At 42.2% G+C, this 25828-nt stretch overlaps 1 protein-coding gene across 5 annotated transcripts in view; it reads left to right on the top strand.

Annotated features, from left to right (window-relative positions):
* Nucleotides 1-25828, top strand: part of PDE4B (phosphodiesterase 4B) — a 592044-nt gene that overhangs the window by 478372 nt on the left and 87844 nt on the right. For all 5 annotated transcript variants that reach the window (XM_060304629.2, XM_030865864.2, XM_060304618.1 and 2 more), the window contains one exon: nt 5101-5150. In XM_060304629.2, the coding sequence (XP_060160612.1) occupies nt 5101-5150 (50 nt within the window). The remainder of the gene's footprint in view (nt 1-5100; nt 5151-25828) is intronic.

The raw sequence follows: 25828 nt of genomic DNA, 5'->3' as shown, positions 1-25828 counted from the left end.
CCAGGCGTAGAACTTATCATTCTTCTGTAAGTTAGGGACCTTTGGACTCGTAATGGGCAACCAGTGCCATTTTCTTCCGGCACTCATCCCAGTTTTCTAATTGGTGCTCTCATGCCCCACAAGCAATAATGCAGCCTCCGGATGTCATTCATTCATTTCAAATGTATCGAGCTTCTTCTTTGCACCAGCTCTTGAGAAAAAGTGATGAACCTTTATAAACGTACTCCTTGCCTTTCCAAAACTTACACACACAGATGCTCACCCGAATTAACAACTCTAAATAAAAGTTATATTTTCAAAATAACTCCTGGGACAGAGGAGTTTATGTAAATTGTGTAATTTTTTAGAAGCCATTGGGAGGATCAGGTGCTATGTGTCGCTGTGCCGTTAAGAAAGCAGAGATTTCCAATATTGAGGGTCTCTTGGTTCTATACCTCTTTTCACAGAAGTCTTGTTTGGAACTCAGGAAGATAGTTAAAATAAAAGTATTTAAAAAATATATTATCAGTCTAATCAACAGCTATTGACTACCTATATCGTACCAAATACTTTGCCAATTACAAGGTTACAAAGATGAATGAGATTCAATCTTTGTTTAAATTTCTCACAGCCTAGTTGAGACAGACAAGAGAACGGGAATTGTAATGCAGTAAGAGCAGCGCTAGGGTGGGGCATAGGAAAGTACAGGTAGCCCAGTGACTAGTCACAGGAGGGAAGGATCCTCTGAGGTGAGGCCGAGTGCGGTCCTAGAACATGTGAAGGAGTTTGCCGCTTAAAGAGGAGAAAAGTGGTCAGATGAGCAAAATATGTGCAAGGGGTCCAGCAACACAAACATATTCTGAGTTTGAGGAACAGTGAGGAGTATGTAAAACCAAGACTATAGAGGAAAAGGAAACCAGATAAAACATTCATATGGTATTTGGCTTCTCAGATCATTTTCATATCAATGGTTCATTCAATCGACAGTTTACCAATATGTATGGAGTTCCTACTTCATGCGAGGCAAGTTGGGAGGTCCTGCAGAGGGCACATGAAAGGGGTCAGAACTGGAGCCCACCATCAATGGGTCATTGATGAGGGGAGGGGATAGTCCATGGCCATATGAGTTGTAACATGAGGGAATAACCCTGAAGGTACAGATGAAGCACGCTGCGCGATTAGAGGAGGAATCATTTTTTAGCTTCCTTTTCGGGAAGGAAGAAATTTTCCTCTTTCCTTCTAGGTTCTTCTGGCTGGTCTAAGAATTAAGTGGACATGAGACAGATTAGTAGGAGAAAGACAAACAGAAGTTTAATAGCATGTATACATGGGAGAGGCCCAGGAAAACTAAGTAACTGGACAAAGTGGCTGAAACCCTCACCTTATACACCATTTTCAGCTAAAGACCAAAGAGGATATTGTGGGGTAGGGGTTTGGGACTTGAAAAGGAAGGAAGGCAATTGACGTGGAAGTGGAAAAGCAAATGTTTGGTAAATAAATGTTTGCTGGACCATGTGGAGACAGACAATGGCACACAGAATGGAATTTTAACAAACAGACTTTGCTGGGTTCCTCCCTGTCTACCATACCTAGTTCATACTATACTTATCTGTGGTCAGAGCTCCCTTCCTCTATTTACATTCTTTTAGGCTATTAAAGGTCAAAGTTTCTTCCTCGGTCTTTCGGGCCTTTTCAGCTTGAAATAATGCGTATGCCAAGAGCATTTTGGGTAGCAAGCTCTCCTCCCTACAACAACATTCTTTGGAGAAGATGGCATTTGACCTTTGAAGGTATGATTCTGATAATGGGTTTTTTTTTTCCCCACACATCCAAGCAATTCTCTGACACCACCTGGGTGTCCTATAATTCAATTCAGTTCTGACATTAATAACTTGGAGATAGCGTTAGATCCCGCCGGTTAAGTGCTCAATCCTACAAGACTGCCCCTCCCCCGCACACCCCTCTCCCACTACACACACTGGGGACACCAGTGGGAAGCCCAGGCTCTTGCCGGGGCTTCTGACCCACTGGCTAGAGGTTGGAGCTTCCCACAAGCCCTTCCTTGGGTTCAATGAACTTGCTAGAGGGGCTCACAGAACCCAGAGAAACATTTTACTTGCTAGATCACTGGTTCACTATAAAAGGATATGACTCAGGAACAACCAGATGGAAGAGATGCAGAGAACAAAGAGGGTGCCGGGGGAGGGAGCGCAGAGCTTTCCCGCTCTCCAAGTGCATCCCTCTCTCTGAATCTCCACGTGTTCACCAACCCAGTCTTTTTGAGTTTTTACGAAGGCTTTGTTACAAAGGCATGATTGATGAAATCATTGGCCATGGGTGACTGAACGCCATCTCCAGGCTCTCTCCCCTCCCCGGAGGTTCAGGGTGGGCCTAAGGCTCAAACTCTCTAGTCACAAGGTTGCGACCCCTGGCAACCCCCTCCTTAGGTTACGTAGTTGCTGGTCCAAAAGTCACCTCATTAACATAGCAAAAGACACCTTGACTGCTTTCCTCACTTAGGAAGCTCCATGGATTTTAGGAGCTCTGTGCCAAAAATGGAGCCAAAGGCCAGATATATATGGATATTTCTTACCATAACTGGCAACGTTATAGAATGGAGGTGATACTGAAATGTGCAGATTTGTGAGAGGAAAGCTTCCTTCACAGAAGCACGGCCTGAGCAGCGTCCGGAAAGGAAGAGCACATGTTCAAGAAAAAGGAAGTGATCAAGTGTGGCCTTGGCAAAGTATGACTTAGTTCTTTCTCTCATTCCTTCATTCATTCTTCCATGCAATAAGTATTTACTGAGTGGTTGACATATACAAGCATATGTTGAGGCCAGAGAGCAGACTTTGAATGCCAGGCTAAGGCGTTTGGAATTTAATCTCTTAATTATTTCTGAAAAACAGCCCTCAGCATTAGTGCAGGTGTTATCAGCAGATGGGATAGTACAAAGAAAATGCACTTTGGATGCAGAAAGACTGAGCTTTGAATCCTGACCTTGCTCTTATGAGCCATGTGTGCTTCAGCATATTTCTTAACTTCTCTGAGCTTCAGTTTCCTTATCCTTAAAGTGAGATGATGATACTCTCAATGGAAACTAAGAAGTACCAGCACAGTGCCTAGCAGCACAGTGCCTAGCAGAGAAAAGCACGCATTGGATGGCAACTTCCCTTTGCTTGTCACCGCAGGAGAGCAGAATGTGTGATCCCAAGTATGCCACTTTGGCACGTGGATTATTTCGAGCTGAAGGCAATCAAGACCCAGCAGATTCAAGATAAACTTTTACCTCTCCTTCAACTACCTCAAATAATTGTAGTTGGGGGCCTGGCTGAAAGAGCGACAGAGCTAATATCAGAGATAACTTTTATCTGAATGACCCAGCTGTATGGCAGAGCAAACGTCTAATTACAAATCATCTGCGCTTCTCATTGTCTGGTGAACGACCCTCCGAAACTTTGAAGCCCTAGGCTCCTGTTCCATTCCTTAGCTCAGGATGACAAATAAGTCCCAACTTACCTGTTGCGACTTGCCCTTGGGTCTTATATTCTTATGGGGCTCCCTTAAGTATGTAGTTAAATTTGTTTGTCACCTGTTCATCTGTCTTATGTCAATTTAATTAATAGGCCAGCCGAAAGAACTTAGAAGGGTAGAGAAAATTTCCTCCCCTACATCATACATAAAAATTTCATGCCACAGAGAGTTTAAAAGTACCTTGCCTAGAATCACCCAGCTAGTAAATGAGCGATAAATATGAACTCTGTCCATCAGACCCTGCAACAATAAGATATGTTTACCTTGAAGCTATATTACACCTAAGGGACCAAAAATGGATTTGGAATACTTTAAATCTAGGAAAGTAATTTTGTGGCCACACCAGTAGGGAAACCCTTCCTTTTCAACCCCTTTGCAGGCCATTTAGAACTTGGCTTCCTTCCCAACCTTGCCTGTGCATCAGAATTCACAGAGCAATAGTAAAGTTACAGATTCTCATGCCTTGTCCCAGATACCCTGAAATAGACCCTCCAGGGATGGAGAAGGGAATCATATTCTCAATAGCTCCCCAAGTGATCAAATGGCGTCCATGTTTGAGACCCATTGGCCTGGAGTGTCACTCTCTTGCTCACTGCTAATATCCTGCTTGCTCTTTAGTGGGGCAGACAGCCCTCTATACCAATGGCTCTGCAATATGGCCCCCAGGTCCACGTGGCATTAGTTAGAAATGCAAACTCTCAAGCCCACCGCAGGCAGACTGAATCAGAAACCCTGGAAGTAAGGCTCAGCAGTGTGTCTTAATAAGCCCTGCAGGTGATTCTCTGCACCCTAAATTTTGAGGGCCACTGCTCTATCCTGTTTCTGGGAGGCTGTCTAGCAATGCACCCTGAATCCTGGAGAGTCTGGCAAAGCATGAGAAGGATGGCAAGAGCAGCAAAGAAAATCAGGGTTTTGGGGGGAGGGGGTAAAAAAGATAAAGAAGGAAGAAAGAAAAACAAGAAAGAAAAGGAGAAGGAACCCTAATATTTGTGGAGCATGAGTTTGTTTGCTTGTTTCATTTGACTTGCTTGTGATGTAGAGTAATGCTCAGTTTGACCATGAAAAGCCTTCTCCGTAAGTTAGGCCACCTAGATTGCTGTTCCTAATGGCTGTGTGACCTTTGGCGAGTGATTCCATCTCTCTGGGTCTCAGATTTCTGAGGTGGAAAAATGGGAGGCCTGGACTGATGAATCTCCAAGGGCTCCTCTGGCTGTAACTTTCTACAGCACCACCCAAAGGAGCTGGGATTCATGCTTGTATTTGGTGTCATTTCTGAGCAAGGGTATCATCTTTGGAGGGCCTCCTGGGGCAGGGAAACCTAAAGCAGAAGGACTGGTTAGGGACCTGGAGTAAATGACTTCCTTCCTGGAGTGCTGCAGCATCCGGGAGGCTATGCATAGGGAAATTCCAGGCCATCTGGATGTGAGAATTGCAGTCACCCACGAGTTACAGGAGCCCGCCTTCCAGAGATAGCATTATGTCACTAGGTAGCTCATTCTGACCTGGAAAACTTCTCAGTGATCATGGGGGTGGAGGGAGGGGTATTCATACAGAAACTCAGACCTTCCTTTCTCTCCCTCTCCACAGGAGGTCTCCAGCTGCCAGTCAGCCATCTGTCTCCAGAGTCAACCTGCCAGGTAAGCCGTGTCATGAGGCTTATCTCCATGTTTCCAAACAACAAATGTGTCTCTTTTCCAGAACCTTTTGTAGAATAATAGCATCTGTTTGCACATCCCGGCCCTCCAAATAGGTAGGCCTCTTGGTGACTTTTTCCAAAGGCAGGCTGGAGCTTTACTTCACTCCATGTGAAACCAAATGAAAAGCAGTATGAAATAATTTTCCCATCCTGTGCATGCCTCGGCTTTCAGAATGTGATGGATGTGTGGTCATGCTGCTTCCCAGAACAAGAGCAGGAGTGCAACTATGACCTCAGCTTGCCGGCCCCAGTGAACTCCAGGAGAGCTAACCTCAGACGTCCCAGGTGCTCCCACATTGGCCTGAGGGCCCCATGGTGAATGTTAGTGGTTTTCCTCTTAGTGTCAACTATACATCCCAATTGAATCTACATCCTTTCCAGGTGTGAAACCAAAGGCTCTTTCCAGGTCACAAATCATTTCTTTTGGAGGTCATCCAACTTTGTTCCTCAAAGGTGTTTTTTGTAAGAGAAACCTAACCTCTCATTTTTTTTAGTACTGTGCATACGCTTTTCATGTGGAGTTGAGAGCTGTGGAGAGGAAGGGCCACCTTGAAGGAACATCTTGGAGACGTGTTGGACATAAAATTCTTCTTGCCATAAGATGCAACCAGTTAGATGGCATTTTTGAAAGTGCAAAATGCAGTTTTTCCTCTTTAATCTGTCCCACTAGTATGGCAGTGGATTTGAGTAGAGCCACAGGACAAACAGTAAGATGAGCTCATGCTGAGATCATCTAACACCTAATGTTGCCTCATAGGTTTCTGTTTCCCTTTGCTTTATTCTTATGATCTTCCATGCTCGGATGTTGTGTTTTCTTGCTGATATGATGGCCATACATATAACAGAAATAATACAAAAGTCCAACTTTTAAAAGAAGAGAACAAAGGCAGTATGTTCCATTGGCTCACTGGCGTTTGAAGTATTAATGGTACATGCTTTAAAACATATGTTTGTGAGAAAATATTGAGAACAAGAATAAAAGTAAAAGGAAGATATTAAGCAAAGTCAAGTTTACCTCTAGAGCCCCATGATATGAAATAGAAGAAAATGGTACTCTATCCATGGACTTTAAAAATGTGGTGTGCTGATGTACTATGTCCTTTAGAAGTTTTATAAAATGAAATGAGATAACTAGAGTGTTTGAACATGTAACTGGTGTTACATGCTAGAGATCAAAGGGGGTGGTTTCGAAACTCCTGTCATTTCATCGTCTTGGCCCACTTGTGAGACACCATCACTACCATTTCTATTAGCCAAATTTACTAAGATGGTTTTGACAACAAATCGAATATTTAAGCTATGTTTTCTTTTTCATGTAATAAATACTGACAAACAGCAGGAGAATATGTGATATTTATGGTTCTATAAATTAGCTCATTAGCCAAAGATGCTGTTGGAAAGATCATGTTGTGATTATTGGCACAGTAACTACAGCTTGGCAAGTACAGAGTCTTTTGCTAAATTCTTTTAAAACAATGGAGCAAAGAAATGACAATACCACTTAGGCAATTTGCTTTTGTCTGTCTTTGTGGCAAACTACAAAAATTCTGACTTTTCATTGAGCAGAGAATGTAGCGATACCAATTATTACATAATTATAGGTTTCAAAACCTTCTTAATGCTTAACCACAGTCAAAAAAGGAAGGAGGACACACACATCCTGTGTTTTGTTTTTATTATCAGCTTAAATAAGTCAGGCAGATTTTTCCTGTTATTTTAATATTTATCAGCATATGACAAAGAGGTGTGTTTAAATAGAAACTTTAAAGGGGAATGAAAAATAAGTGGCTCACAGCACACACAAAAAATGAAAGCTGCAGTGCTGCTTTAAAAAATGATATAGCGTGATAATGAGATCAGGTTTTCATTTATTAGCACTGATGCTGAACTCATGTATTTCAATTGAAATCTAAGATAAAAGATACAAGAAACCACAATAATTTAAACAGATTTAACAACAACCCAGTTTGTTGGGAAAGCCTGGCTGACTTAAGTTACTATATTCTTGTATAAAAATCAAGTTTAAGAGAGAGATAGAGAAAAGCCAGAGGAAAGATTTTTTTTTCTTTTTAAAATGCATCTAAATGAAGGAAATGCAATTCATTTTAAAAGTTAGTTGTCAAAAACCATGGTTAAATTGGTACATTTGCTCTTACAAATTGATCATTAACTGAAAAAATTCGTAGGGGAAGTCAAAGCAAATCTCTCAGTCTGCAGTACCTTTCTCCTCACGGTTTAACCAAGCTTATTGTTTTTAGCTCTCATGCTACAATACAGATTTCCCTCTTCTGCAAAGGCATCCAGATTTTTTTTAAAAAATGAATGTAACTACTCCCTTTTTTGTGCTATGGAGAGAATTCCATTCTAGGATATACTCCAATTTGTGCTTTATATGTTTCCTCCATTGGAGCTCCTTGAAGCCTGGGACTGTCTATACCTTATTCCTCTCTTTATCATTTAAGATACTTTTGCACAGTTATTTTCACATAGTAGGAAGATAGGTAAATGTTGAATTGAGCAGGAGAACTGCATAAAGTTTAAGGACTCTATCTTAAGGAAAATGCTCATAAATTAAATTTTAATAATGAGTCAATATTTTACCTCCATGGCTATGAAAAGCCATGCATGTTTTTCCTGTTAAAAATCAGTTATTGCATTGAAATTGAAAGAAGTTCGAGACACATTCTATACCTGCACTATCTAAATCTCTATATTAGTATGGTCACATAGATTTTGAACAAAAAAAGTTAAATCGAAAAAGTTAGCATGTTATACTTTAAATAGGAAAGCCAGAGTAAAGTAATAGAGGATTTAAAACCCAGAAAATATAGCAATGTGGAAGTCATATGCTCCCACATTAAGGAGGAAATGTAGTAAATCCTCCTGGGGGTGTTGAAAATGTCAATGCTGTGGAGTTTAATGAGCATCTCGATTTTTATCACATTTTGCCTTTTCCCAAGCATGAATTCCAGGCCTTCTCTACATGATATGTAAGGATTGGAACAGAAGGGAAAAAAAAAAGAATTGAAAAAAGAACACTCCAAACAAGGCAGGAACTTGATAATGTATCGAGGAACTTGGGTTCTGTCATCTATACACATTCAAACTGGAAAATTGAAGTAATTCTCAGGATTTCAGGCCCCCAAATTATTTTCAACAGAAAAAAAAAGATAATTGAGGAAAATCACTGGGGGTGTGTGTGTGTGTGTACATGATTGAGTGTGTGCATATGTATGTTGTATGTGTAGTGTGTGTGTGTGTGTGTGTGTGTAGGGTAATTGTCCCACTTTTCCCACCCAAACCATCCCTTGCTTTTGCATGCATTTCAGTAGTGATCATGGGTATGTCATGAAAGTAAGAATTTACTGAAAAGATAAATTATCAAGTGTTCACTGCCTTTACGAAATGATCGTTTGCTTTGCAAAGGATTAGAGAAGTATTCCTTTTAATGACCAGCACTTCTGATTACTATAAATGTGACTTGATTTTTAATAATATGTATCATATATGGAACATTTTAGCAGCCAAATCAATGTGTAAGGTGGAATATTCTACACTAATTTTCTTCTTCCAAAGTTTACTAATAAACGTATTGAGCAAGAACATCACCCATGTAACAGACAAGATGTTTTGAAGAACAACCCCCAAGGCCATGGGTCATCGGAAATGACAGCAAACCATGTCACAAAGATGACTAGAGCATTGCCTTGAGGACTTCAGGCTAGACTGCTGCAGACCTGAAGTGTCTCCCAGCCTGGGTATGCACAGCCTCAGCTCATGATGGTTTTCAACACCAGTCAATTAGCTGTATTTCAGGAAAAGCCTGTGTATGGAGAAATAGGATGAGACAATACAGGGTTTTCCAGTAAGTCTGAAATAGCTGGGCCTAAGTGAGAAACAGACTTAATTAATATTTTTTAGTGCTCATGGGAATCCATTTCTTCTAATATGTGTCCTCTAGGTCATTCTGGGGAGGAAATGGCTTTTTACCGGTTGATAAAACAGAAGAGACTTTCTCCTAAGAAGCCTGTTTCTCAGTATGAGTTCCTCCCATGTCTTTGCTTGATTATGAATATTCCCCTGGAGGTTCATATGTGTGTGTCAGACGCAGGGTCTATTTGAGGAGTAGACAAGAGGCTCAGTGAGTTACCTTGGATCTTAAGAAATTCGGAAAGTCATGACCTTGATTCAGTTTTCATTCTTTGCCAGAGCAGCCAGAGCCTAGGCTGAGAGATGGGCTGTGTGTGCACCAGTAAAGGGCTCTCTGAGAATGACAGCAATGGCCTGAGAGCTGATCTGAGTCAGATGACTGGAAATGAAGCCCAGCTCAAGCAGAACGTTTTCTCGCTTTCCACATTAAGCAAGAACTGTCAAGCAGGGTTACAACACTTACAGCAAATACTAATAAAATCAATCTTGTTACCAAAGGCTATGGCCACTCATGAAAAAGGAGAAATTGGAGGGAATTACAAACTAAAAGGAAGGAAGGAAGGAGAAAGAAAAGAAAGAAAGAAAAGAAAGAAAGAAAGATAAAAAAGAAAGAAAGAAAGAAAAAGAAAAGAAAGGGAGAGAGAGAGAGGGAGGAAAGAAAAAAACAAAAATATCAGATATTCTTTTTCTTTGTTCTGAATGCTGTGTGGCCTGAATTATTGGGATAATTGCCTTAATTATTCACCTTGAGTATTTAGGCAGTCGTCATACAGGACGATAGGGCAGATGCACTAGAAAAGTCCTAGTCATTCGGAGAATAATTTCACAAATGGTTGTCTTATAAGAATTGCTTTTGTCTAAATTAGCCCTCCTGTTGGAAGTTTACCTCAGAGCATCAACATTAAGCTGTTTATATGGATTTGCAATTATTCCATATGCTTCTAAAATTAGGTAAGTGTAAGTTGCAAAAAAAAAAAACATTGACAAGTCAACTAAAGTGTGAATAGTTAAAATGTTACCCTTGAGCAAACGTCACCAAAAATAATACCCTGCTCATTAACTGCTATTCCACTATTTGGAAATTAATTTCTAAATTTAGTGTGAATGTTTCTTAGTATTAAATGGAACTGATGAGACCCTTAACATCTCAACTCTCACTTGCTGCCTAAAGACTGGAGTTCATTCCGCCTAGATTCCACTTCACGTTTTTTGTACTGCTGAGAAACACCATCCACCCACCCCCCTGAAAGTTGGAATCATGCATGTTAGTAAGTATTTCAGTTATGCTATTGACGTCAATGGAGTCATTAAATAGATTGCTGGCCCTCCCAGAAGCAAATCACTGCCAGGGACCTAGATACAGACACGTTTTTTACAAAGACAACCATCAGGTTTTGCTATAGCAGTGAGCCAGAGAAAGGGAAAAGTTTATACTGTAGCAGACCTATCTCCAAACACAGTTTCTTTCTTTTTTTTGCCTCTTAGTTCCGGCCTTTCTTTCTCTTTGGTTACAGTAAGCTCAGACAAAGCTTAGATATTGTTGCCTGAGGGCTTTGTGTGCAAAAGCATCTCCTGTCATTGAGACCCTGAAGGGAGACACCCCACTTTTAAAAATGTGTCTCACCTTTAGCTCTGCACAGCCCATCCTGATGTTTATTTGGTGACATAAATTGTCTAGGCAAATCACTATTGTCTACCCGTAAGACCGACCGTGCTTGATAGTTCCCTGAATACAGTTTCCTGCACATGCACATGCACGCACACACACACACACACACACAATTTTGCCCTGTCTGTTGCTTCTATGTGTCTTCTAGCCGCAGCCTGTCATCTATGACTCAACCTCTATGCAGCCAGCCGGCACTGTGCTGTGGCAGCACCGGGGCTCTAAAGCAAAGGTGGAGGACGAAGCTGGGAAAAAAAGCTTCCCTTGTCTCAGCTGCTTCATCCGCAGAGCCCCGCAGGAGGCTGCCCACGTGCCTGTGTCCTCCCAAACCCCAGCTGCTGCCAGCCTCAAGCCTGGTCATGCAGCTCCCAGGCATGTCAGAGAGAGCCCTTCAGGAAACATCTGTCTGTTTCTGGGTGTTCTTGACAGCTCTGTTTACCTGGACGGCCCCAGGAGTCAGAGCCAAATCCTCCCCTCACACCTGGAGTCTCCTACCTCCCTCTCCCAGGCTCAGAGTCAGGGAACCATCTTGAGCAGACAGCTTTCTTCATATCCGGTTGTCAGAATCTACCATGTTGGCTCAGCACTCATCTCCCTTCTCCACCCTGTCCCTTTCCTCCCGGCACTCCTTATCAGTAAGTGTGTACTTACTTATCAGTAAGTATGTACAGGAATGCTAGACATCCAGCCACCTTTAGTAACCCCTTTGGGTTCATCTGGAGGCCCAGACCCATCCCTCCCTCCACCTCTCCTTCTTTTCCCATATTCCTGGCTTTGAGTGGCTGTTCACTATCTTTTATCTTGCTCTTCGCCTCCCACAGACAATCCTTGTAGTCATTTCCTCTAATCGTACACCCTCCTTTTCCTCCCCATCTCCTCTCCTTCAGTTTAGCGCTTCATCTTCCCTTCCTAAGCCATTGTGGTGGCCCTCCAACTTGGTTTATTGTGCTTAGTCTTTCCCCACTTCAATCCACCTTCTATTCTGGTACTAGAATTATTCTTCTAAAACCCAATTATGTTGTTTTCTGAGTTGGTTAACCTTTACTTTTGGGATAAGATCCTTACTTCTTACCAGGTATGCAAAGTCTTTCAGAATTTGTTTCTAATTCCTTCTTTGTCCTCACCTCCCCCTTTAACCCCTGGCCCCATGCACAGCTAATGGCTGAGATGCACTGAACTTACTGTCCCTCAAATACACCAGGCTCTTCCTTGCCTTCCTGCCTTTGTACATGCTGTTCCTTCTGCCTAGGCTGCCCTTCCCCGAAAATATCATTCACATATTCAGCTCAGGGATTTTCTTATGTTGTCACGGTGAATGAGTTCTTTATACCATCTGATTATTGGACTCTAGAGTCTGGATTAAACTAAATATAGAGTCTCAATCCAGTGCCTGATATATAGTATATGCTCAGTAAATACTACTTCCTTTACCCATTCCCATCTGGAAAGTGCATTTCTTATCCTTCAGATCTCAACATATATGCCATCTTCCACAACTCATCCAAAACCACTCTCAATTATTATCTCAAAATCTCAATTATTGCGCTTGTTGTATTATGCTGTAATCTTTATTTTAATTTTCACCTCTTCTAAACTGAGAGGGTCCCAGATAAAGTATGAATCCTCTTTTTATATATCCGTAATTTATAGCATAAGATCTGGAACATATTAGATGCTCAATAAATGCTTATGGAATAATCAGACAAAAGGGTGAATGCTTGTTCCTGAATCAAAAAGGATTGGAAAGGAGCTGAGGCTCATAGTTGGCTTCCTTCGGCCTGGCCTAAATATCTTCTAGCTCTCAGGCATGTGCCCAGTACCAGCATCCCTGGATAATCTTGACTGCAGGTGACTTTCCTTCACTCAAAGTGAACTCTTTATTATCCATCACTTCAGCAAGAAGCGACAGTGTTAAAAGAAATGGAAAAAAATGAAAACGGCTATATGTGACTAGTTTCTTGCACTATACTATGCTCTTCGTGTCTAGCACAGAGCCTGGCACAAAGTAGGTACTCAGCATATTGAATGGAATTGGCTTGGGATCATGGGTCGGCCCTTTAGACAAGTTACTTCTCTGAGACTCAGTTTTCTTATCTGGAAAATGGGTATTTTAATATGCTACTCTTAAAATTGCAGGAAAGGCTAAATGAGAAAAGCTATGTATAGGGGTTAACAGTGAAGACTCTGGAGCCACACTGCCTCTCTCAAATCCTCGCTCCACCACTGTGTGATCTTGGGACAGTGTCCCAGTTGCCTCCTCTACAAAACTGTGATGGAAATCGTACATATCTCCTATGTTGGTTATAAGAATTAAATACATAAACACATGTAAAACACTTAGAATAGCTCCTGGCCCTTAGAAAGTGTCAATATTGGTATCGATATTATTAGTGTTGTACAACACACTTCCCACAGCACCCAGCACAAAGCACATGGTCAGTGTGTGACAGGTGAGAGCTCAGGCCTGCTGGCATCAGTAGGGAACCAAAACAAGCCTTGTAGAGATCTTTCTAGAAGGTTCTGATCACGTTCTCTTTCATAGTAATACAATCTAGAAGACAGTCTTTTTTTGAAAGATTCTTTCCCCCTGAAACCACGAGAATCTGATTTTATGGAAGTAGATTTAGAGCTGAAGATAGGCGTCTCCAGGACATACAGTGGGAAGCTAAGGGAGCTGGGGGCAGAATGCAGCTGTTACCAAATGTAACAGAACACGACACAAGTGTGACTTTTTCTCTTAAAAACAGAGTGTGAAGAAGAAAGTCCAATTAGCATGCTGATAAGCTGGATCTTAGTCAAGTGAGAGTTTTCTTTTGTATAAACCTGAGAGGACTTCACTTTATAGGATAGAATAATTGCAGCTACACAACCCATTATGGTTGTATGTAAAAACCATGTTCAGGGTTGGGCACACACCTACACGGGCACAGGTGCTTCAACCCACAGAGCTCAGCAGAGAACAGCAGCATAAGCCAGTGCAGAGCTTCTTTTTGGAGAGAAGACAGAACCTACTAGCAGAGTCAGCATCTGAGAGGGCTTTGAGTCCTATTGGAAAACTTTTATGCCTCTCTCAATACCCCCGTGTCCACCCACTCCCTTCTCTCCTCTTTATTGGGAGGGAGGGAGATGAGAAGGAGCTCGGGTTGGCCTAGAAAAGGATGAATGTGGACACTGGGAGCTGAAGGAGGAAGGAAGAGGACCATCTAAATTCCCCTCTCTCCCTCCAGCATCTGCAAAACCACTTGATCCCAGGTGGGCAGGGTGAATTCATCTTGCTTGCTTCTCATCTGGCCAGCACTTCATGAAGTTGCCTCCAGAGCTGTTCTCGGAAACCAGGAGCATTTCAGGGAACAGCCCTTTCACCAGAGAGAAGAGAAACAAAGCAGGGACTGTCCCCTAGAAATAGAGAACAGGCAGCAGAACTCACTGGATCTTTGTCTTGGTTTATTGTCTTGACTTACTCCCAGCTAGAGCTATTGATATGGACCAAAAGTGACCCCTCGGAGGTTTGTGTACTTTTCCCACCCCCTCTTTGACTGTGTCCTCGGAGCGAGCTTGGACCATGGCGATTATCCAGCTCATTTGATCCGTGGAGGCAGCCAGGTCAGATAATGCAGCCTTTGCCCCTGTCCCTCAGTTACTCTTTGGGCTTCACATTCCTGGGGTCTAGTCTGGCTAGTGCTGCTTGTCTTGTACATTAGACCATTTCCAACACCCCACATGCCTGCCTCTGATTGCAGGAGAAGAACTCCTGTTCCATGCTGGGCACTGTGCTCGGCCCTCTGCAGACATTATTTTCTCACCAACTGAACTGTTTTGCCAATGTTATTGTCCTTGTTTCACAGATTTGGAAAAGGAGGCTCAGTGGGTATATGGGGGCTTACTCAAGACACACAGTTAGTAAGTGATTAAGTCCAAACTGAAACCTAGATCTGTGTTTCTTGAAAACCCATGCTCTTCCCTCTAGTCTAGACCACACCATCCTGGCCTCCCCACACTGTAAACCTCGGATGTTATAATGAACGGAAAGGGGGTGTTTAGAATTTCACAACAGGAGAGAAACCAAAGGAACTGAGTTATCTGCAGCCTCAATAAGTACTATATAACAGAGAATTTCCCTTAATTCCTTTGTCAACTATCCCTTTCATTGTAATGTGTAAGTCTTGAGAGAAATGTTTCATATACGTCCATTATTCATTTATTCAATAAACATTTATTAGATGCCTACTGTATATGAGACACTGTACTAGGCACTGGGGATACAATGAGAGAGAATTCAGAGAAGAGAATGAATTCAGACCCTGACCTTGTGGAGCTTACTGCCCATGAAATGTCAAATGAATAAGTACATGATTATACATTTGATCATTGTAATGAAGAAAAGTACAGAATACTATAATATTGCCTCATTTTTTCACCTGTGAATGTGGGAATACTAGTTCTTCCCATAAGAATTGTTATAAAATTTAAATGTTAGTGTAAGTAAAGCATTCAGAACATTGCCTACCAACTAGTGTTATTTACTGTTTGCTCTAATTATCATTATCATTGGTTATGGTTGGGATTAATGTAGATTAGGGGACGGGGAAGCCCTTTGTAAATATATGACTTGGACTTGAGACCTAAACACTGAGTAGGAGCTGGGTGGGTGGAGACAGTGACTAACACCTAAAAGGTGCTACAGCCAGAGACCTGGATTGATAGAGGGATGGCGAGGCGCAAGGCCAGAGAGGTCCAGAGAGGCCAGATGGGGTAGAGCATTTGTAAGCAATGGTTGAACGTGTAGCTTTTATTGTGAATCCAGTTGGGGAGCCATTAAAGGATTTTGAGAACGAGGTTGACATGATCTGATTTGAACTTTAAATACAGTACTTCCTGAACCACAAGTCTGGGCTTGTGCCCACACCTCCTATGTGCTCCCTAGCACCTGGGCTTTCTCTATCAAGATACTCAGCACCTGGGCTTCCCTGGTGGCGCAGTGGTTGAGAGTCCGCCTGCCGATGCAGGGGACACGGGTTTGTGCCCCGGTCCGGGAAGATCCCACATGCTGCGGAGCGGCTGTGCCCGTGAGCCATGGCCGCTGAGCCTGCGTGTCCGGAGCCTGTGTTCCGCAACGGGAGAGGCCACAATAGTGAGAGGCCCGCGTACCACAAAAAAAAAAAAAAAAAAAAGATACTCAGCACCTGCCCCTTCTGTCCACCTGCACAGTTAAGAAGGCAACCTCAGAAGGCAGACTGCCTGAGTTTAGTTCTGATTCTATTCCTTTCTTTCTGTATGATTGTAGGTAAGTAATTCAATGTCTCTGGGCCTTGGTTTCCTCATCTGTACAATGGGGAAAATAATAGGACCTTTGGCATAGGAAACTATTGTTACGAGAGCTAAGTTAATTTATGTAAAGTGTCTAGAACAATGGCTGGCACTCAGAAAGCACTAAATAAATGGTAATATTCTTAACATATTGTAACTGCCTGTTTTCGAGATTGCTTACACCATTAGCTGTATGGTCAGTGCCTGGCCCAGGGCAGGTGCTCAAAAGCCTACTGAAAAAAGAATTAACAACGAAAGAGAGGTAGTGCAATGAATTGTAAGTAAAAGGAGAGACATATGGCTGTTCTACTCATGGAAAAATGGACTTCCTTGAGTCAGGGGTGGATTCTGAAAAGGAGGAACTTACTTATGGGGGACAGAGAAACTGGATGACTCTGCAGCTGCCCGGCTGCTCCAGCTTTGGAGAACTTGAAACAGTGGGACAAAAATTTGTTTCAGAATCTAGATTGCCATCTGCACAAAAAGGAAATTGGGCTCATGAAAGAAAGCCGTTTCATTTTCCTAAGCTACGTGACGGTCTCTCTGAAGGCAAAGGCAAGGCTGACCCTCTGGAGTTCTCTGTGTGCTCGCTTTGGAAGGACAGTCCCACCAAAGAGCCAGCCATCCTACGGAGAACTTGACACTGTGATTTCCTTTTCATCCCTGCATTGCTAGTAGGACCTCAAGCTAACAGAGGCTCAGTTCTAGGAAGTCAACACACACCTTTAGTGTGGTACCTAAGCATGGAGAGAGGCTTTGCACATGTTTGTTCAGCTGGACAGTCTTAGGCACTCAGCTCCTTTACATCTACATGCAGAGTACCTGCCCGGACAAACAATGAATCCTTTGGCTCCCTAAATGTGCCAGCTCAATGCCATGTGCATGTGTGCGTGCGTGAGTGCGTGCGCATGACGGTTCGTTACTTTTTTAATCCCAGGGGAAAGTAAGGGTTCTTCTCATGCCTTTTGTCAACACGATGCGACTCTGTCTTCACTGACCTGGTTTTCCATTACTTCTTCCTCTCTCATCACAGTTCTGACCAGCCTGTCTCTCTTTACCCTCAGAACGTTTCTAGTCCTCCCTCTGATTTACCACTCTCTCCACGCCCCTCACACTTCCAAACCACCTTCCCTGCAGTCCTTTTTTTTGGGGGGGGGGTGAGGGGAGGCCACGCTGCGAGGCTTGTGGAATCTTAATTCTCTGACCAGGGATGGAACCCATGCCCCCTACAGCGGAAGTGTGGAGTCCTAACCCTTGGACCACCAGGAAATTCCCAGTCCTCTTAATCTGACTCAAAAGTTACCTATGGGGCTTCTCTGGTGGCGCAGTGGTTGAGAGTCCGCCTGCCGATGCAGGGGACACGGGTTTGTGCCCCGGTCCGGGAAGATCCCACATGCCGCAGAGTGGCTGGGCCTGTGAGCCATGGCCACTGAGCCTGCGCGTCTGGAGCCTGTGCTCCGCAAAGGGAGAGGCCACAACAGTGAAAGGCCCGCGTACCGCAAAAAAAAAAAAAAAAAAAGTTACCAATAGAAAGCCTCTTGCAATTAGTCCTGCCTAGTGTCATAACTTCCCACTCTAATTACATTATATTGGACTATGCATGTCCTGTGTTGCTTTGTAAAAGCATCCTAGTTCTTTAGGCCGTGGGCCTAAGTTCTTTCTACATCATTCATCCATTTGTTCAGGTTTTAGTGTATTCCTTATGCTACATGTTTTTATTATGGCCTATCACCAAGCCGGTGGAGAGGGGAGGTACTAATGTGACTAAGACACAGAATCTGATCTTGCTTGCGCACCATGTAGAAATAAGACTCTAGAGAAAAAGCTATGTGAAGGTATGTTCCATATCAGTCAGGATTCTCCACAGAAACAGAACCCATGGGAGACTCTGTTTACACGTACATACATACATACATATGTATATGTGACTTATTTTGAGGATTTGGCTCATGTGATTGTGGGGACCAGCAGTTTGAAATCCACAGTGCACACCGGAAACTCAGGCAAGACTTAACGCTTCAGTCTCGAGGCAGAATCTGTCCTTTACTGAGCAGCCTCAGTTTTTGCCCTTAAGATCTTCAACTGATTGGATGAAGCTCACCAACATCATCTGAGTCATCTCTTTTACTTGAAGTCCACTGATGGTAGATGTTAACCACATGTACAAAATGCCTACAGCAACATCTAGATCCGCGTTGATTAAAGAGCTGGGTCCTAGCCAAGTTGACACATAAAACTAATCATCACAGGGACCAACCAACCAACAAAAATCTCATCTTGGGAATCAGACCAGAATTATGCCCTGCTCTGCTACAAATGAAGTATATAAGATCCAGGAAAATAAAAATCTTTACATTTCTTCTGACTAATTGAGACTATTCTTCAAAACACAGTAAAATAACCATTCCTGTCAGCTCACAGAAATGTTTTGAAAACCATATGATAGTTTTGAAAGACCAGGAGTGCAAAGTGGTGGGATTCTGAACATGGGATGGTGGCCAGGCAGCGGCAGCACACTGCCTCAGTGCCGGTGACACCGCATCAGCATCCTCCACGCTGTTCTCTCTATTGAGTGGCTGTGAGAGAAAAGAGAAAATCTTGGGCTTCACAGGATGTACAATAATGCCAGTTAAATTGTGCCCCATGTCTAGAGACCACAACCAATGATATTAGACTTAATAGGGAGAAATATCTCAAAAAGGTTAATTTTGGCCTGAAATATCTCAGGGTGGTGGGAGTGGAGGAGTGAGGTGGGAATCCTCTTTATGTATATTACATATTTCCACCAAATGGGGTTTGAAACATTCATGTCCTCTTACACAATTTGGAAATTTTAATACCAACCCTATTCTCCAGGTCATTCTTGGGACTCCTTCTCAAATGTGAGTTTGAACATCTCCATTATCTCCATTTCCCCTCTGAGTCCTGTGCTCCTGTCACTGAGAAAGCATGTGTTCAGAGCTGAAGCCTCCAGCCCCCGGGCAGAGCACTTTGCACCAGGCAATTCTCCATACCCTGTTTACAGGTTTGTGTTCACCAGGGTTCCAAGTGGCTGCTCTCACCTCTGCATCTCAGTAAGATCCCCAGGTATTTTAATCCTAAGGCACGTGGCTCCTGTAACCCCTCCCAGTCTGGAATATCTCAGACCTATGATCCTGCCTTCAAGGTGCAATTTCCTCCTAAGTTTCACTGATCTTTTCATAAAGAATTGCTCTCAGCAAATTATTTAACTGTTGATACTTTCTGGAGTTTAGAGAATTAGCATCTCACCAGGTTCCTTTCCCCCAAATCTTACCTTTTCTTCAGGTCTTGAGTAACTTGTTTTACTCAACTTCTAGAAACACTTACCTCTACCTCCTCTTTTTCTACATCATTGGAATGTGCTACTTCTCATCTCTTTCCTAATTTTGTTGGAGGAATTACTTATTACCCTCCCCCCATCCCTGACTCCTCAAGTTTCTGTGGAGGGAATTCACTCCAGTCTTTGACAGAGAACAGTCTTTCTTCACCATTCTGTGCTACCAGGGCAGAAAGCAAAGGCAGATTACAGTGGGTGGAATTTGTAAGAAAGATTTTTGTGTCCCTGAGCCATTTGCCCCATTAGAGATTTGGCAGAAAATAGAAGGGGTTTCTCTGGAAAGTGACTCATTCTGCCTTCACCTGTTGGAAGAGCACTTGTCTAGATAGATGTAGAAAGTTTAACTTGGGACTCCATCACTCAGCAGAAGGGTGGACTTGGTCAATTCTGAGATGTTTCTGCATTAGGAGTATCTGTGAGAGAACAATGGTTTGATCAATTAGTTTCAGCTCTACACTGCCCCCAAAGTGTGTATTTCCAAAGAACTTTCCATAAAGCACTTGTTTCAATTACAAGGCATGGGAGAGAAGTATTAACATACTATTAGACCCCTACTAAGTAAAAACTGTATTTGCTATTAGGAACTCTGCACATGAGATCTCTTTTCTTCTTCAGCAACCCCTTATAGAATCCATATTATTGTTCCTTTTGTTAATCAATGAAATCCTGCCTCAATGAGGGTAACTAGCAGTATAATTGCACTCAATTAGTAAGTAACAAAGCTAGGATTTGAACTCTGGCTTATTTGACTCCAAAGCCTATATACTTGGCACTAGCCCTCTGTGCTTTCAGGTAAGTACAAGTGCCTCTGGTGATGGCCACACAGGTACCTGCCTTAAAGGTACACACACCCTGGGTTTGGTGTTTACATCTGCTGCTTCAATCACGTTCAGCTTTCTCTGGACAATACCCTTTTGTTCCTGTGCTACATTTAATCTATGCCTTACTCTGGATTCTAGGACGAGAGAAAATCTAGAGGAAAGTGTGGTTCAAGCCCTTGTCTCCCATCAAGGAAATCACTGAGCCAGTGGAGAGGTGACCGTCTTCCTCTGTTCTAGGAATAAGTCCTCTTCACTGAAGGGTATTTCTTTTGGGTATTGAGTAGGACAACCTGGCAGGAAGAGGAGGCAAGGGAGAAATTTTAGGACAGAGCAGAGTGGTGGGTCAATTATCTCTGGACCATTACTCACAGCTGGGAAGATATCCCGGCCTCTGACATCACAAGGAGCAAGAGTTCGATTTCAGATCTGTAGTGAAACTGGGGCTCGGCTCACTTGAACACAAGGAGGCAGCTGTCCAATTCTAGGCTGGCTCTGGAAAGTCCCGTTTTGAATAATTTGCTTCTTACGGTGTTTGTTCAACTTCCCTACCTCAAATGAAACTGTGTGACTTAAATGAAAGAGCACTGGGCTGGAACTCAGGAAACTGAATTTTAGTACTGGTACCAACCAGGTGTGTGACCTGAGGTAAATCTTTTAACCTCAGACTTAGTCATCTTTATTTTGAATTATTTTGAGTCTTTGAGTCTAGAATCCAATCTTACATTGCCTTCAAACTTCCAAAATGGCTCCTGGCCCAGAAATGGTGGTGTGTGGGTGTTGGGATGGATCATTTTTTTGTCAGAGAAGAAATAGCCTCTGAGCTAGTTACTGGTGATTCTGGAGTTCAAGCCCAGGTCTCATGGGTTTGGCTCCAAAACCTCCACCCATACCCACCCTGACTTTGGCTATATTATTGTTACATAACACAGTGCATCTTTATTATTTTCCTAATCCCTGCCAGCCGTAGTTGGCACAATTCAACAGCAAATGGTCATTGAGTCCTATGAGTGCTGGGGAAACAAAAATGAAGGGGAGGTGGTCCTTCAACCCAGCTTAAAAGCATTCTCCTAGGGAGATTCTGGAGCCAGACTGCCTGCGTTTAGATCCCCGTTCTACTACTTACCAGGCTAATGACTTCTTAAACCTGCTTTGATACCTCAGAGTCTTCATTCTAGTTTCTTCATCTTTAATACCTTCCTCTTAGAGTTGTTACGAAGATTCAATGAGTTACTTCATATAAAACATTTAAAATAGTGCCAGTCGTAGAGTAATGACTGAATCCATAATTGTTGTTCTTGTTACTATTATATGTGTTTGTTAGCCCCCTTATGGCAGGAGTCTGGGAAGGTTGCAACCGGGTCTTGTTCATTGGCACTTAATGAAAGTTTGCCGGATGCAATTATTCAACAGCTATGTACAGTGTTTGTACTATGTGCAAAGCCCTCTGCTTTGGTAGAATCCAACAGCCTACTTAGGAAAAAGTCACTATGTCTTAGAGCTTATATAATTATAATTTGAAAACTTTTTTTCCTTAAATATTCCTTTCTAGTGGCCCTTGTTTAGAAAGGGTTAAGGAAGGACTTAGGAGGAAAATATTCTTCATATGTACTTATTGACTTAATCAGGCAAGCCATCTGGAAGCAGAGGGGTTAACAGTAGGCCATTGGGAAGATTAGTCTTTCTTAAAGGAAAAACCTCTTTTAGAACTCTGAAATCAGACATTCTCTCATTCACTCACCGTCTTTTTCATTCGTTGTTTCATTCATTCACTCTAAAAGCACCCAGTGACGACTCACTATTACATGAATCAGGCATTGTGCTGGGTGATGGGTATACAGGAGTGAATAAGACGCAGGTTCTTCTCTTGAGGAGCTCAGTCTTGTGGGGTAGGCAAACATAAATGGTTATATAATAGCCTATGACGAGAATTTGCCTGAAGCATGAGTGCTCTGGACACTCAGAGGAAGGCCGGTGGTTAGGAACAGGCTTCTTACCCTCAGTACAAATAACACTCTGTACTGTGCTATACCTAGGAATTTTATAAATAAGTTGTTACTGAATTTAAAAAAATTAGTATTTCCCATAGCCAGATCATTCATTACAGAGCTAAGTTTCTTTTAGCCATTTCAGCTCAAGTCGGTGTGTTCACTGAGTACCTGTTATAACTAAGTGGATTAATTGTTTTTCATTGTTTATATAATTATTATTTTTTATGATTTTTTTATTGGAGTGTAGTCGCTTTACAGTATTGTGTTACTGTATACTGTACAATATTGTGTTACTGTATACTGTACAGCTATATATGTACACATATCCCCTCTTTTTTGGATTTCCTTCTCATTTAGGTCACCACAGAGCACTGAGTAGAGTTCCCTGTGCTATACAGTAGGTTCTCATTAATATGGGTTAATTTTGTCCTGAGCCACTAGAACGACGAAGGTATAGGAGATATGATTTGAACTCTGCCCTGAAGGATGGGTAAGACTTCACAGGGCAAAAGTTGAGAAATACTGTTCAAGAAAGTAGACCAAGGAATTCATGGAAAAGACTCTGACAAGTACAGGTTTCTGGTAACTGACTATACTTCTGAACTGAATGAATAAGCATTTTCAGAACTCTAATGGAAAACTGATGCATTCATAAAAGTGCTAAGATCAAGATGAAAAAAAATTAATTACATGGGACTGAGTGAACTGATGAGGATGATTATAATTTTTGTGACTTTCTGTTTGAATAAAAAAAAAAAAGAAAGTAGATCATGCTCAAACAAAGGTATAGTGGTCCAAAGAGTGTGGGCTGAGTTATTGGAACGAAAGTCATTGTGAAGGATTCGTGAAGGGAGGATAGGGGGAGTAGGAAGGAAAGATTGGTGGGAAAACAATAGGGGGCTTTGTATACCTAGCACACAAGCTGAAAATTTATTTTACGTGCAGCACAGAGCCACTGATATTTGTTCTGCAGGGGAGCACGTTGTCAGAGCTGTGCTCTTCAGGATGGTTAATGGGGTGTGTTTGCTATGGTGGCAGGAAATAGTGCCAGGCTTGGAGTCAGAAATCATGAGAGAATTTCAGTTCATCCATGGACTAGCTGTGTGATCTTCAGCAAGTTGATAACCCTTTCTGAGCTTTATTTTAGCCTCCTCACCTACATGGTAAACAAGATTAAACCTCCTTAAAAGAGCAGCAGCAAAAACAACCACAATTTTCATTGATCACTGCTCCCTGTGTAGCATTGGGCTAGGCCATTTCTATGTAATGTTTAAGCCTCAAAACAACTCTATGAGTACTTAATATAAGTTTACCATATGATCACTCTTAGGCATCTATACAAGAGAACTGAAGACATATGTATCCACAGAAAGTCTTGACACAAATGTTCTTAGCAGCATTATTTACAATAGCTAAAAAGTGGAAACAACCCAACTGTCCATCAACTGGTGAATAGATAGAAAAAGGTGCTTACATCCATGCAATGAAATGTTATTCACCAGTAGAAAGGAATAAACTAAGGATACATGCTACATACAACATGGATGAACCTCAAAAGTATTATATTCAGTGAAAGAAGCCAGACATGAGATACTCCATATTGTATGATACCGTAAATTGTATTTTATTTGCATGAAATATCCAGAAAAAGCAAAGACAAAACCTGGGGCAGGGGTAGGAGACAGGGATTAACAGTAAAGGTTCATGTGGGATCATATTAGGGTGGTAAAAATGGTTTTAAGTTGATCTATGTTGATGGTTGCACAACTTAGTAAATCTACTAAGAATCATTGAATTGTACACTTGAAAAAGGTGAAGTATGTGTCATGCAAAATAGCCTCAATAAAATTATTCTTAAAGCCAAAACAACTCTATGAAGGAATTCCTGTTCTTATCCCTGCTCTACAGATGAGGCTACTGACTTTCTCAAAGCCACACATATATATGGAATCTAAGAAAAAAAAAAAATGTCATGAAGAACCTAGGGGTAAGACAGGAATAAAGACACAGACCTACTAGAGAATGGACTTGAGGATATGGGGAGGGGGAAGGGTAAGCTGGGACAAAGTGAGAGAGTGGCATGGACATATATACACTACCAAACCTAAGATAGATAGCTAGTGGGAAGCAGCCGCATAGCACAGGGAGATCAGCTCGGTGCTTTGTGACCACCTAGAGGGGTGGGATAGGGAGGGTGGGAGGGAGGGAGATGCAAGAGGGAAGAGATATGGGAACATATGTATATGTATAACTGATTCACTTTGTTATAAAGCAGAAACTAACACACAATTGTAAAGCAATTATACTCCAATAAAGATGTAAAAAAAAAAAGGATAAAAAAAAAGTAGAGAAGTGATGGATATGTTAACTAAGCTTACTGTGGTAATCATTTCACAACATATATGTGTAGCAATCATCACACTGTACACCTTAAACTTACACAATGTTGTATGTCAACTATATCTCAATAAAACGGGAGGGGGGGAAGTAGTGGAGCTAGGATTGGAAACTCTTTCTGCCTGATCCTGAGCCCATGCCCTTGGCTACTGTTCATACTGTGCCCTTCTTATGTGACAAAGTGGTTGTGAGAATTAAATTAAGTGTAGGATACTCATTTGATCACGTTATACACAAAGCAGGCATGTGTTCAGCTCTCAGAAAATCTTAGCGGATTCTGATTTGGGCAGCTGTTGGCCAGATGGATTAGAGGGGTTTGAGAGGAGACCTGGTAAAGGGCAGTCCAGGCAGAAGGTACCAGGAGACTGCCCAGGGTTTAATCAGAAGGAAAGAACAGAAGATGTAGAAGAGGAAGGCCAGCTAGGATTAGGGTCTTATTCGTCACATATTTTAACTTCTCTAAATAAACATGTAAGATGCTTGGCTCTACTGTGAGTTAAAACAAAGAACAGAGGTCTTTCTTTCCTTCAGCAAACAGCTGACACACGTTCCCATCATAAATTTTGTAATTCAGGATGTAAAACCAAATCCAACAGCCCAACCCAGCCAGAAGGTTAAATAAATAAGTGCTAAATAAATAAATGTAGATGTTGTTCCTTTGCCCATGTGTCTCTACAGAAGATGCCACGTGCTTCTGTTCATTGAAGTCTACTAGTCCGTTTCTTTCTGTGTAAATTTGGGGAAACAGCCTGCTCAGGGTTGTGAGTTGAAACTTTAAGGAGTTGAAACTTTGGGGATTTTTTTTTTTACATTTTCCCATGAAGAGCACCACTGTTAATAATAATTCTGAATCACAGGTGAGAGATCACACCTAACATCTCCTCTTTTGTTTTGAAATGCTGTTAAAACTCAAAAGGCAGAAACACAGCCCACAGCCTTGGCAGACGTCGGACTCTGCAGGACTGAATGGGGTTTTTCCTGAGTTACTTTCTATGACGGATACTTTGTGACCCAGATGTGTCTGCCACATGGAGAAACTTTATAATTAATAAATCCACATTCCCCCCAAACAAACAAGACAGCATGGCAAACAGTGGTGTTTGCTCTGTTATACATTTGGGTTGGTTTTTCATCGTTTCCAAGGACCAAGGC

This window comes from Globicephala melas, chromosome 1 (assembly GCF_963455315.2).
Source record: "Globicephala melas chromosome 1, mGloMel1.2, whole genome shotgun sequence".
In the NCBI taxonomy this organism is placed as follows: Eukaryota; Metazoa; Chordata; class Mammalia; order Artiodactyla; family Delphinidae; genus Globicephala; species Globicephala melas.
Note: the sequence above shows the minus strand (reverse complement) of the source record. Positions and strands in the feature narration are given on the sequence as shown.